Raw genomic sequence first — 12589 nt, 5'->3', positions numbered from 1 at the left:
GTTTTCTGTATCCTGCTTTGTTTTTATCCTGATCGCAAATGAATTTATATATATTTTTTCCCAGCCAGTCAAAGGATCTCGATGTGTCAGGCTCCAGCTGTTTGGGTCGCATCGGTTAGATTGGTACCTCAACAGAAGGATGCCAAATAAACAAGACAGGTTGGGTTGGATGTTCACCCTTCCCAGTTTTAAGTTGTGGACACAAAAAAATGCGTCCTGCCCTGTTGGTGGAAACAAGGCTCTAGATGCTTACCTGCTGCAACACACCTGACTCAAACTTTAACAGGTAATTTACAGGCCAGTGGGGTCCAGGACTGGGGAACCTGGTGTAGATTCTTCCAGGTCATGATAATCCTAAGAGCTCGTTTTTCAACTTAACTGGACTTTTTTTTTTTTTTTTTTTTTTTTGGTTCTTTGAGATGTACCGCCTACATCATCTGAAAGGTTTCTGTGGTTCTAAAAGCTGCGGGAGTGTTTCAGCTTAAGTTCGAGGAACATTCACAGGTTCAGACTCATTAAGGTCCCATGGTCTCACCAACTCACCTGATCAATCATTCATGTCCCCTGTTTACTGCTCGCCTGCGTGTTTATGAATCTTTTCTAACAGAAGCTTTGTGTTTTTCCAGCACAAGATGTTTAATGGCATTATTGTGTTTTCATGTTGTGAACAACAATCTTCATCTTTGACATTTTACCAACTCAGGGGGAACCTGGGAGTCCAGGAATGATCGGCCTCCCGGGACCAGCTGGTCGTGGCTTTCCAGGATCAAAGGTCAGTCATCTTTACACTACTGTTTAGATACTAATATAAACCACAAAAATCTCTCAGCGCCACTCTGTACCTAAATAAAAATGAACAGTCGAGTGTGACGCTGAACGTCCTGTCAGCCTGTTTTTAGTCGCGTTAAACTGCAGTTCTTATGCATTCATCTCATCTCTTACCTCCCTCCGGTTCAATGCACAGCTGAGTTCCAACAGCGAATGCTAATGTGATTGTGCATCTGTTAGCGCTCCCAGATGTGCTCAGGTTGTGGCTCTGTGGCTCCAAAAACATCCTAGAGGTGTGGTTCTATCCATCCTAAAGATTTATGGTTAAGTTGTCTGGCTCCATTTTAACTTATGGTTTCTTAAAATGAGTGTGTGCTCAGCTGACAGCAGCCATTTCTCCCACTCGGCAGCATGTTTCTGTTTCAGGTGTTGGAATAAATCAACCATTCTACCATAATCAGTAGAAAAGACTTTTGAACTAATTCTATTTTAAACTGAAAATATGAAGCATGTGTTGTACAATGTTTGAAAAGGACGCACCTTTTTGTTTGTAACAGGGGCATGAATTTAGTTGTGGTGTAACAGCCTAGTCAGAAACTCTGCTGTACCTCTTCTAAAAACGTCTGTACCTCCACAGCTATATGATCAGGATCAGCTGCTTGTCTTCTTCCTCTTTAAAATCTTCCTCACTTCAATGCCACCAATCTTTCATGGTCCATGTTGGTCACCTCTTCTACTCTTCCTTTTCTCTCATCTTCTTCATTCATCAACTTTTTAAAGTACTCCTTCCACAACCCCTGTCTCCTGGGCGCTGCTTGGGGGGGGGGGGGGGGGGGGGGGTGAAGGAAGGTGGATGCTCCTCTACCCCACCAGATGAGTCTCCTATGAGGCATGGTGGGAGGAATAAAGGTTATGTGGAAGTGTGAAAGTGAGTGTTGGCGTGACTCTTGCTTCTAGATGGGAGGGGTGATGGTGGGGAGGAGGTAGGTTGAAGGAGGGGGTGGGTGTATGTGGAAGGATTGGGGGGAAGGAGTAGTAGTTGGGTGCTGCCCTACACTGGGTGGCCACCTTGGGGGACTTCTTGGGCGTTGTGCAGGTCCTATACCTCGGGTCTGGGGGACTTTGGGCTCCCTTTAGTTGAGTTACATGTTTCTTTGTCAGTTTGTTTTTTTCTTCTTGGTGCTCCTGATGATTGTTAGCTTTGTGTCACTGTAAAGGCCGTAGGATGTTCACCGTTATTTTTCTATTCAGATAGCAGTCGGTTGTTCTCTTTCTATCCTTACAATATCCCCTCTACCCTCGATCATCCTAACCTGCTGCATCTCCATCTTTCTGCTTCGCCAGTCAGATCACGCTCTCCTTCCTCGCAGTTGAGCCAAGCATACAAGTCATTGTATATCCTTTCTTTGGCCTTTGTCACCTCCACATTTACCTTCATCCGCATCTTCCTATATTCCTGTCTACTTTCTTTACTCCCTCTTTTTCTTAGCTAACCTCTTTCTCTTTCTTTCCACTCATTCCACCACCAAGTATCCTTATTTATCCATCCTTCCAGATGTCCCGCTGAGTCCTCTCCTACCTGTCTTCCTGATCACATCAGCAGTGGTAGTAAAGTCATCTAGAAGCCCCTGATCTTCATCTTCCTCACCACCAAAGTCATCCTGTATACTACAATCTACTTCAGATCTATTATTTCAGCTTCTTCCACTGTCCCTGCCTCTTCTAGAAGAGCATATTGACTCATCATGCTGACACTGTTCATCCAATCAAACTCCTCCTTCTAGACAACTCCCACCAAATTGCTCTTCTCATCAACATCATGATAGAACAGCTGAAATTCTGCTCTAAGACTTCTAGACTTGCAAGCTTTCTTCTTGGCCTCCGGGACACAGAGTGTCTCCACCGTTCTCCTCTGCATATAAGCCAACTAACTCACTTCTCTAAAAGTCCCAGCTCCCAGTCCTAGACTTTTACTTTCCGTTGCCTTTCCTCTCTGCTTACAGACTCACCTTCTTCCTATCTTTGACACATCATCAATGGAGGTCATTGTTAACTCATCCAACAGATGACAGATCTGTTAAGGAAGATATTAAACTAATTCACATATTTGGTTGGATATAGATTTTACGTCACATGTCCTTCCTGACACAATCAGCCTCATTCATCTGGTATTGGGATTGGTCAGAAAACAGCACTGTCTTGTGCCTACATCATGTACTTTTGCAAAATAGGAACATTAATGGCTGGTTTGCCCACTGACAGGGAGATCCTGGGCCTACTGGACCATCTGGGCCTGTTGGAGAACCTGGTTTAGGAATCATTGGGCCTAAGGTAGTACAATCACAGACTGGACATAAAATATGTTCATTGTGGACACAAATGAATACAAAAGCAGAGTAACAATTAAATTACAAGACAGTTAAGACAACACACATCAAAACACTTTTTTTTTTTTCATTCTTATTCGCTCTTTAGGGAAACAAAGGAAATATTGGGCCTGTAGGACCACCAGGGCTAAAGGGCGAGGGCTTGCCAGGACCTCAGGTAGTAAAAACAGACTCAGCCCAGTGAATTACAGGTGTCCACATGGTATGAAGCTCTTCATCATCTTGTCTTGATCACCAGGGTCTGCCCGGCTTGCCGGGAGCTCAAGGAGAAATGGGACCAGATGGTAAAGGACTACCTGGAGTAAAGGTGAGGATGTGTTCCACTGATTGTTGGCTAGTGTTTTAACAGGATGAAATATAATGAATGACAGTATGGTGAGTGTATTTGACTGTTTTTCTGTCAGGGCGACAGAGGTTTACCAGGTGTCCCAGGACCACCAGGTCCTCCTGGAATCGGACTTTTTGGACCAAAGGTCAGTTTTCACAATGAAGGGAACAGTATCGATTGCCATTTGAGTTGTTTCTCAATTCTGATCCTATAGACAACCCTACTGTAACACACCTGAATTGGTAAGGGTGTCCTGAGGACTGGAACTGAGAAATACTGGATTAGTCATACAGTATCTCCCCAGTTGAGTTAATGTATTGTATTTCTAGGGGGCTACAGGGCAGCCTGGTCCACATGGCATGTCTGGGCCTCCAGGCGAGGGCATCCCAGGACCAAAGGTAAGCAGGGGAAATCTTTACAGCCAAGACAGCTCAGTTGTGCTGGACCTTGTTGCCTTCATGATCATGTTACATTAAATCAGTCCATTCTGAGTCCTCTTACAAATCATTTAACTTTATTCCCAGGGAGAGCCTGGGTTTCGGGGGCCAATGGGTCCCAGAGGGAAGCCAGGGGATGGTCTTCCTGGAGAGAAGGTACACTGATTCAGATGCTGCATTTGGTAATGATTGCATGACATGTCACATCCTGCGCTGAGTTACTGGTTTTCACAAATTCACAGGGCGATCGAGGAATTCCCGGAGACCGAGGAAGGAAGGGAGACCAGGGGGACTTTGGAGTCCCTGGCTCACCTGGACCAATGGTAATGCAACTTCTTCCATTGTACTGTAGATTAATTATCTTCTTAAAAGTGTTGGTGCTTTCAGTGTGACAGTTCAGTTTGTTCTAGAGCAATAATTTAAAAAGGGGATTTACTTTTGAGTCTTTATCAGTAGCGGCTGAAGCTAAAACAGTATCAGGATGTGACAGCCACAGTCATAGATGGCTGGAAATCAACACGCCATTGTTCTTTTGTTTAGGATTGTGACAGTAAAACTACATTTGCAGTAATCAGTTATGAACAAGTTACTGTTTTTTTTAAAGAAGTTAATCAGGAAAAACAATGTGGGCTCAGCCCTCATCGCCGCTTCTATGCATGGCGATTTCCTTTAAGGACCATTAATGCTCCCTTATGTCCAAAAATGACAATGTCAGGTTCAATTCTTCAAATGTCTCAAACGTCTTACTACTTCCTTGCTTCTTTTATGCTACCATAGTTCTAAAGTTAGTTCATCCATTAGTGGGCAGTGCTGGGTTGACCTGGGCGTTTTGACGCCAGTTGGTAGCAAAAATGCAGCACGATAAAGATGTTTACAGCAGAAGAAAAAAAATTAAACCCCAAACTCTTTTCCTGTTCTCTACTTCTTCAGATGATTTTATTTGTGGTTTCTACATCATCTTCTTCCTGTTCCTCTTCTTCTTTTCTGGTTTATTCCTGTCGCTGGCTGTGTGTCAGCTATACAACATTACTGCCCCCACAATTTCCCTTGGTGTCGCTTCATTTTCTGCATCAACTGATGGGTAGCTAAGCCCCTTTAAAAACAGACCAAATAATAAAGTCGGTGCAAGAGACGGAAGAAACTGTCAATCAGGAAAGTTAATCAGGAAAAGCAAAGAATGTGGGATCACCTCTGGTTTCTGAATCTCTCTGCATGGAGACTCATTCCTTTGGCTGGTTGAGCACTGAGCTGTTCCTCCTCCCACAAATGTTTTTCCCACAAATGTGCTTCCACTTAAAAGGGAAGCAAACAGACTTTCAACAGTGTCAGACATATTGGCAAGAAGTATTGTTAAACCAAAGATTTAAACCACCAAACACTCTAATACTGACTTCCTGTACATTTATTTCCTCAGGACAAACGAGGACTGTAAATCACCAGTTTGATCACGATAAGATATATTTGTTTAATAAATATCGATCTGATGTTTACCAATATGTCCAATTCAGCCACAGTCCGATCATAAAAAAGTTCCATTGAGAAAACTTTCTGCCAGGAAGATTCCCAACACTTTCAGCAATGACGCATCAACCTGAGTTAATCCCACAATGTGCTGGTTTCATTTGCATTTCCACCTTCGTTCATTGTCAACTTGCTACCACGTGTTTCTGTTTTTTTGTTTCTGTTTTCTGAAGCAGAATTTAACAAATTAATGAAAAAGACGAGTTCCAAGAAGACTTTTCTTAACATGAGAATAAACTGTCTTAAACTTTGCAACTAAGCATAGTTTTTGTCTTCTTTGTCAGGGAAAACTCGGACAAAAGGGAGAACCAGGACTGACGGTAAGTTACTGACAAACCAATTATTCATGAAGAAAAGACCTTGTTTTTCTCACCCTCTGTTTCTTCTACAGAGAGAAGACATCATCAGAATCATAAAAGAAATATGTGGTAAATAACATGTTTATTAGTTTATTCCTCAATACTTTAGAATAGTTTAGCACAGCACAATAACAGCTGCCTAAAGATGACACACAAATATTTTGCAAGACTCCTTGTTTTAAATCAGCTTCATTCATCTTATTTACCTTTTGTGTTTGGTGGCCAGGATGTGGTCTGAAGTGCAGCAGCAGCCCTCTGGAGCTGGTGTTTGTCATCGACAGCTCTGAGAGCGTGGGCCCAGAAAACTTTGAAGTAGTCAAGGACTTTGTGAACGCAGTTATTGACCAGGTGACGGTGAGCCGGGAAGCCAGTCGGATCGGAGTGGTGCTTTACAGCCACGTGCACATGGTGGTGGTCAGTCTGCAGCAGCAACCCAGCCAGGACGACATCAAGGCTGCCATCAGAAGAATGCCCTATCTGGGAGAGGGCACCTTCACAGGCAGCGCCATCCATCGAGCAAATCAGTTATTCCAGGCCTCTCGACCCGGCGTGAGGAAGGTTGCGGTGATTTTAACGGACGGGCAGGCAGACCAACGTGATGTCATGAAGTTTGAAGAAACAGCTAGGGAGGCCCACGCTGAAGGTATTGAGATGTTTGCTATTGGAGTTCTGAACAAGACCGACCCTCTGTACGACGAGTTCCAGGCTGAGATGAAGATCATCGCCTCTGATCCTGATGAAGACTACGTCTACCTTATTGATGACTTCAGAATGTTACCAAGTAAGTGAAAAGACTAAAACTGACTTATTTAGGAGAAAATTGATTGCCTCTCCAACATGCTGTTAACCCCTCAAACCTCTGGTATTCCTGCACCACAGAAACTTCTCATGAGTTCTCAGTCAGAATATGTTTGGATCATAAATCTCTGGTCCAGGACAACTCTAGTTATCTTTAGTTAACTCTAGTCAACTTTAGTTATCATAAGTAACACCTCAACCTAACTGTTTTACACAAAAAAATTAACATTAACTTAGATGGGAAGTAAAGAGAGCAGAGAAGGGTGCAGTCCACCATGGGACGTCTCCCAGAGCACCATGGGACGTCTCCCAGGGCACCATGGGGACGGTCTCCCAGGGCACCATGGGGACGGTCTCCCAGGGCACCATGGGGACGGTCTCCCAGGGCACCATGGGGACGGTCTCCCAGCAGCCTCAGCCTATAGCAGCAGGATTATATGGAAGGCTCAAGGTCACCTAGCCAAACCTGACTAGGTCCAAGTCTAGATCTGAAAGATAGAGAAGGTCTGCTTCCTGAAGCCAGACTGGGATCTGGTTCCGCTTCCTGAAGCCAGACTGGGATCTGGTTCCGCTTCCTGAAGCCAGACTGGGATCTGGTTCCGCTTCCTGAAGCCAAGCCAGAAGCTGGTTCCAGAGATGTTCTGATAACTGAAGGTTCTGTCTTCAGTTCTACTTTAGAACCTCAAGACACCACGGCTAACAATGGTTTGGTTAGCTTTACTCTGTCACTGTTAGCATTATCAGCAGTGCTCATAGATATCCAGGTGTGTTGGCTGTCATCTGGCTGTCCTAATCTTACATTTGCTAGAGTATTGATATGTAGCATAGCTAGTGCAGATATGTAGTAACAGGAATGAATAAGAGTGCATTGAGAATGGAAAAGAGAATTTTATAAGATGAATATTGGCGCTAATGGACTGACAAAGGAAATCTTTGTCAGACCAACATACCTAGTTTACAACCTGTACTGGTAGCTGAGAACAAATTACTGAAATTTTTAAAAACATGTCAAGTCTGTATACATCTGATTGGTTAATTACACATTTAACTACCTGCCACATCTAATTCTTTGCTTTAGATCTGGAAGGTAACATACTGAAGCAGATTTGTGATCCAGATAGCACAATACCCTTCCTGCCAAAGTTTATCTTTCCATCTGAGGAACTGCATCCTGGTAGCGTCTCTACGAAAGTCCCCGAAGAGGAAAAAACACAAGTAATAAAGCTCTTATTGTATTAGTAATACAATAGACAACATAATTCATCACATATAAAAAAATAAATTTTTTATCTGACACTCAGAAATGTAAAACCTGTGGACTAAACTGCTTGTAAACTCTGAATGTACTGTATGATGTGTTGTATTTGGTTTCCTCCCATACTTCCCAGCTTGAGTACCCGGTGGAGACAGTTATAGTCCAGCCGGACTTCCCTGAGTCAGGACAGCCTGATGAGAACCGGATTGATACTGAATCATTGCTGGAGCCCTGGAACAAGGTGCCAGGCTTCAGCTTCCAGTCTCCTGACGGCAGGGGGAAGCAGGGCCCCGGGCTGACCTCCGTGGTGGGGCCACAGAGTCCGAGTAACCGGCTGCACGAGTCGGAGAGTTCTCCGCCTCCCTTAAGCTCTACTCCTCCATCGCTGACAGATTCACCGGTGTCAGGTAAACATGCAGAACATCAACAGTCTGACACAACAAACCAAAACTCCTTTCAGTGGGATGCCTTGCACCATCCGGGAGCAAATCTCAGCACAACTCTGCATTTCAACAGCCCCCGCGATCCGAACCTGGATAAACGGACTGAAATGGATGGATGGGTGGAGTAAATATGAATAACCCAGAGCAAAGATCATGAATATATTCATTCACATCCTGTAAGGCTTGAAAACAGTCAGATTCTTAGTATAAAGAAGTGGTTTTGGTTGAACTTGGTTCATCTACATGCCTGAAATCAGCTTCACTCACCAAGATGTGGCAAAATATGAATTTTAATACAGTATAAGTATAACTCTGTTGTTTGTGTTAATGCATGAAAAATATTTAGTTTTTTATGTTGCTTAGTCCATTTAAAGATCAGGGAGAGGCTGGAGCCTTCCCCAGTAATGCTTAGGCGAGAGGCAGGTACACCTGGAGGGGTTGCCGGTCCATCGCAGGGCCACGATAAAAATATGAGCACATTAGTTCCACAGGTTCATTTGTTTGTATTATGTTTATTTTTTCACAGCCCTAGTTTTTTTTCAGATTGGACCGGGTTCTGTAGTATCAGTATAATATGAATACTGAATACAGGAACACACACATTGTCGGGTCGATACCTGACACTGGTATCAGCATTGATTTATCCCTGAAAAAATCCCTGATTACTGAACCAATATGGAAATATACAGTCTGTCAAGTATTATCTGCAAGTTAGAAATAAGAAATCACCTCTGTCTTGTGCCTGAGACAAAAAAGCTTTTAATCTGGATTTAAATATCTACATTTGGTAAAAGTTTAATCTCCACGTGCAGTTTCTTCCACTTGTTCCACTATGTTAACATAAAACAGTATTTATATTTTACAGCTGTTTGTATTTTTCACCAGAGAATCCAGTAGTTCTGGAACCGGCTGCATCATTATGTAGAAAAACTAAAATAAAAACTCAGTTTGGCTTTTAGTTGAATCTGGTTGTTTTCCTTCTCCATCAAACAGAGCAGCATTAATGCTGCTCTAACACTCATCACTTTTGTTCGATTAACCAAGGTAACTTTTCAAAGTACTTCACCAAGTGTACTCCCAGTGAGTAGGGGTTGCTGCAGTTGGTTCAGGTCTAGGTTTAGGTCCAGGTTTACCAACATCATGTGTCCAAAGAATGAGGCCAGCTGATTACGTGAATATACTGAAACAGCAGGTTATTCCACCTTCCCTGGTGGCAGCCTTATTCCAAGATTGATGGAGCTCAGATTATGAAAGAGTGGTTCAGGGAACAGGAGACATCTTTTTCACACCCCACAGTCCAGTCCTGAACCCCATTTGGGATGTGCTGGAGATCCGACTCTTGGATCATCGTTACAAAATCTGAGAAAAATGAAAGCAACTCTGGATGGATGTAAATTTTGTGCCACTGCAGAAGCTTATAGATGCCACAGCATGCCTCTGTATTCAGAGCTAAAAAAAAAAATCAACCTTTAACGTAGTGTGTGACATTTTTTAGGACCGGGTATTTAAGTTATTCTGTGTTTTTTTTTTTTTTTTTTTTTTTTTTTTTTTTTTACTTTTTCTAACATACAGGAACATGTGATGGAACATTTCCATCATGCGGTAATCCTCCTTTCAAATCTCTCAATTCACTCAGTAAATTATCATTCGTTGGGTCTTTGTAAAGGGAATTTGGGGCATTTGTAAGCTTTAAATAGATCCATTTAGGTTTATCTACAAACTAGAAAACCAAGGTCTCACAGCTGGTTATGTTCCAGTGAGCAGTTTCTGCTGTCTATGACTAACTCGCTCCAGCAGTGTCACAGTAATCACCTCTGATCAGGGATGATCATTCATCAGTACAAGTTAAAAACATTTCTCACGTCCTTCTCGTTTCAGATGAGGGGTGCAGCCAGCCTCTGGACCCGGGTCCCTGTCGGCAGTACACAGTCAGGTGGTACTACGACCCCGAAGCCAACGCCTGTGCCCAGTTCTGGTACGGAGGCTGTGAGGGCAACGCAAACAACTTTGAGACTGAACCCACCTGCAGGAAAACTTGCATCTACACGTAACAGACTGTTTGGAGAGACGTGCAGAGTGAACCGGCTCCATCAGTCCCGCTGATGAACAGAAGCGACTCAGGTTTTACTTTCTGACCGGAGCCCAGGCCAGCCGCTGTTGCAGCCATGCTCTGTGTACGTCTGCAGGTGAAGGAGACTATAGACCTTTAAGCGGTCTGTAGGACTACATTCACACTGCAGGTGACTTAGAACGAAAAGGTGCCTCTGCAAAGACTCACCCACACCACCCCACCACCCCCCAATGCAAATCATTTCTGTTCCACTTTCTTTCTGAACTAGTTAAATTGTTCTAACACACATACATATGAATTAAACATCAAGGAGTTTGTGCTGGGATTATGTCATAAAGAAACCTGTCCCTGTTTGGTTTGGCTGCCTTCACTGGATCTGATACTGATGGAGCTGAAAAAGGTGCTCGGACTGACTCAGTTAATTATAAGCATTCACAATACCACGAGAAGAGCACTTAATATCTCATACAGTATATCAAATATCTAATAAAGGTGTTAGAGCAGCAGCAGAAAAGGAGGTCAAATGCAAGAGAAACTACATGGAAATAATAAAACTATGATTTAATGAGTCAATAAGGCATTTTGAAATGCATTCTGTACTATTTATTGTTGCCAGTGCCAAAATTTAGTTCCCTGATTGGTCTGTTGCCAGGCTTTTCTACCAGAATCAGCCTGATCTACCGGTTAGTTACAATAATGCTTAGCTATAATTCATTTCTGAACCATCCATCCCCACCCACATTCAGTTGGACTAGTTAAGCTTGGTAAGCAGTGTTAAGGGTTACGAGGCATGGCTTTTTAAGTCATATGTTGACAGATTTGGATGTGGATAGAGTTTGCAGGGATGCAGAATCAACCCTTTGCCCTTTACAACCGCACCTCATTGTAAGCAGCCAAATATTGGTTAACAGTGTTACACATCTGCTGATATCTTTTGACGGTTGTCGACTGTGTAAGTTTGATTTATCTTCATTAACTCAATTCATTTTAAAGTGACAAAATCAAGGTCTTATGTTAAAAGAAAACAATATTAATATAGTTTTGTGTTGCTCTTTGACTTCTGGTTCTTCTGCTAAGGGTTTGTAGTCTTAGTGAATTTACAGAATATGGAGGTAGATAAGAACCCATGAACTTTTCTATTTCCATTCATGCCCAGATGTAACTTGTCTTTGGTTATTCTGAATGAAAAGATTTTTATGCCACAAGAGGACTTTAAAACTAAAATATCCTCGTGGCTGAAATCATTTAGAAGCTAAACCAGAGGTCTGTGATACTAAATTTAGTCTGTGAAGCTAAATTTAGCAACTACCCTGTTAAGCTATTTTGAACCAGGTTTGCAAACACAAACTAAATCTACATGTGACGGACTAAGTAGCTTTCTTGCAAAGTGTATTGCATTTCATAGGACTGATGTATGAATTTACATTAATCAAAAGTTTATTCGTAAAAAGTGTATTTAGAATAACCGGAATTTTTATAGCGATAGCTTACATTTGTGATCCCTTTTTTAAAAATTTTGAATTATGACATTCAACTTTTGATTTTATTATTCTCGTTTAAAATGTGATTTATCAACACATTCACTCTGTCATGTTGAATAACAACACCTGTAATCCTGTAAATACATGTAAAGATTTTTTCCAGCTGTTCTAACATGTATAGAAATTAGATATTTGTTTTATATAAAGTCAGACAGTTCTATCTTATCCTTGTCTGGATGGTCAACAAGCTCAACCTAACTGTCTTGCACAAAAACGACAATTAATTTAATCTTAGATGATGGATTTCTTTTAAACGTCTTTAACAAAATAACGTATTTTTTTTTTTACATGTTTCTCTCAGTTATAATCAGTTTATCAGAACTTTAGTCTAAGCTAGTATCACTAGCTAACATCAATAGCTAACATCACTATCTCATTTGAGTAATGTTGGGTAGCATCACTAGCCAACATCACAAGCTTGTTTAGCTAGCATAGCTAACCAGTGATGTTAGTTAAAAAAAATCAAGTGATGTGGTAATAGCTAGCATCACTAGATTGTTTGTTAGCTAGTCATACTAGCTAGTATTACGTGCTTGTGATGTTAGCTTTAAAAAATCAAACTAAATGTACTTCTGCTTGCAATGTGAATGTCATCTACTGTACATACTGATGAAACTGATGTTTATGGATCCAGCAATGTACAAAGCATTTTATATTTTGTTTTAAGGTATCACATTTTGG

The 12589-nt window shown here is 42.0% G+C and overlaps 1 protein-coding gene across 1 annotated transcript in view; it reads left to right on the top strand.

Annotated features, from left to right (window-relative positions):
• col28a1a (collagen, type XXVIII, alpha 1a) overlaps positions 1 to 10347 on the top strand; it is a gene marked incomplete at both ends in the record, with an annotated part of 45336 nt that extends 34989 nt beyond the window's left edge. Inside the window, 14 exons of the mRNA XM_079258783.1 lie at positions 704 to 772; positions 3031 to 3099; positions 3244 to 3312; positions 3394 to 3462; positions 3560 to 3628; positions 3813 to 3881; positions 4008 to 4076; positions 4163 to 4243; positions 5726 to 5761; positions 5833 to 5869; positions 6027 to 6581; positions 6680 to 6699; positions 7987 to 8260; positions 10175 to 10347. Coding sequence (XP_079114909.1) covers positions 704 to 772; positions 3031 to 3099; positions 3244 to 3312; positions 3394 to 3462; positions 3560 to 3628; positions 3813 to 3881; positions 4008 to 4076; positions 4163 to 4243; positions 5726 to 5761; positions 5833 to 5869; positions 6027 to 6581; positions 6680 to 6699; positions 7987 to 8260; positions 10175 to 10347 — 1659 coding nt within the window. The remainder of the gene's footprint in view (positions 1 to 703; positions 773 to 3030; positions 3100 to 3243; positions 3313 to 3393; positions 3463 to 3559; positions 3629 to 3812; positions 3882 to 4007; positions 4077 to 4162; positions 4244 to 5725; positions 5762 to 5832; positions 5870 to 6026; positions 6582 to 6679; positions 6700 to 7986; positions 8261 to 10174) is intronic.
• Positions 10348 to 12589: the final 2242 nt, after the last annotated feature.

The sequence above is a fragment of the Telmatherina bonti genome (genome assembly GCF_933228915.1).
Source record: "Telmatherina bonti genome assembly, chromosome: 19".
NCBI classification, from domain to species: Eukaryota; Metazoa; Chordata; class Actinopteri; order Atheriniformes; family Telmatherinidae; genus Telmatherina; species Telmatherina bonti.
This window is presented reverse-complemented; position numbering and strand designations above follow the sequence as displayed.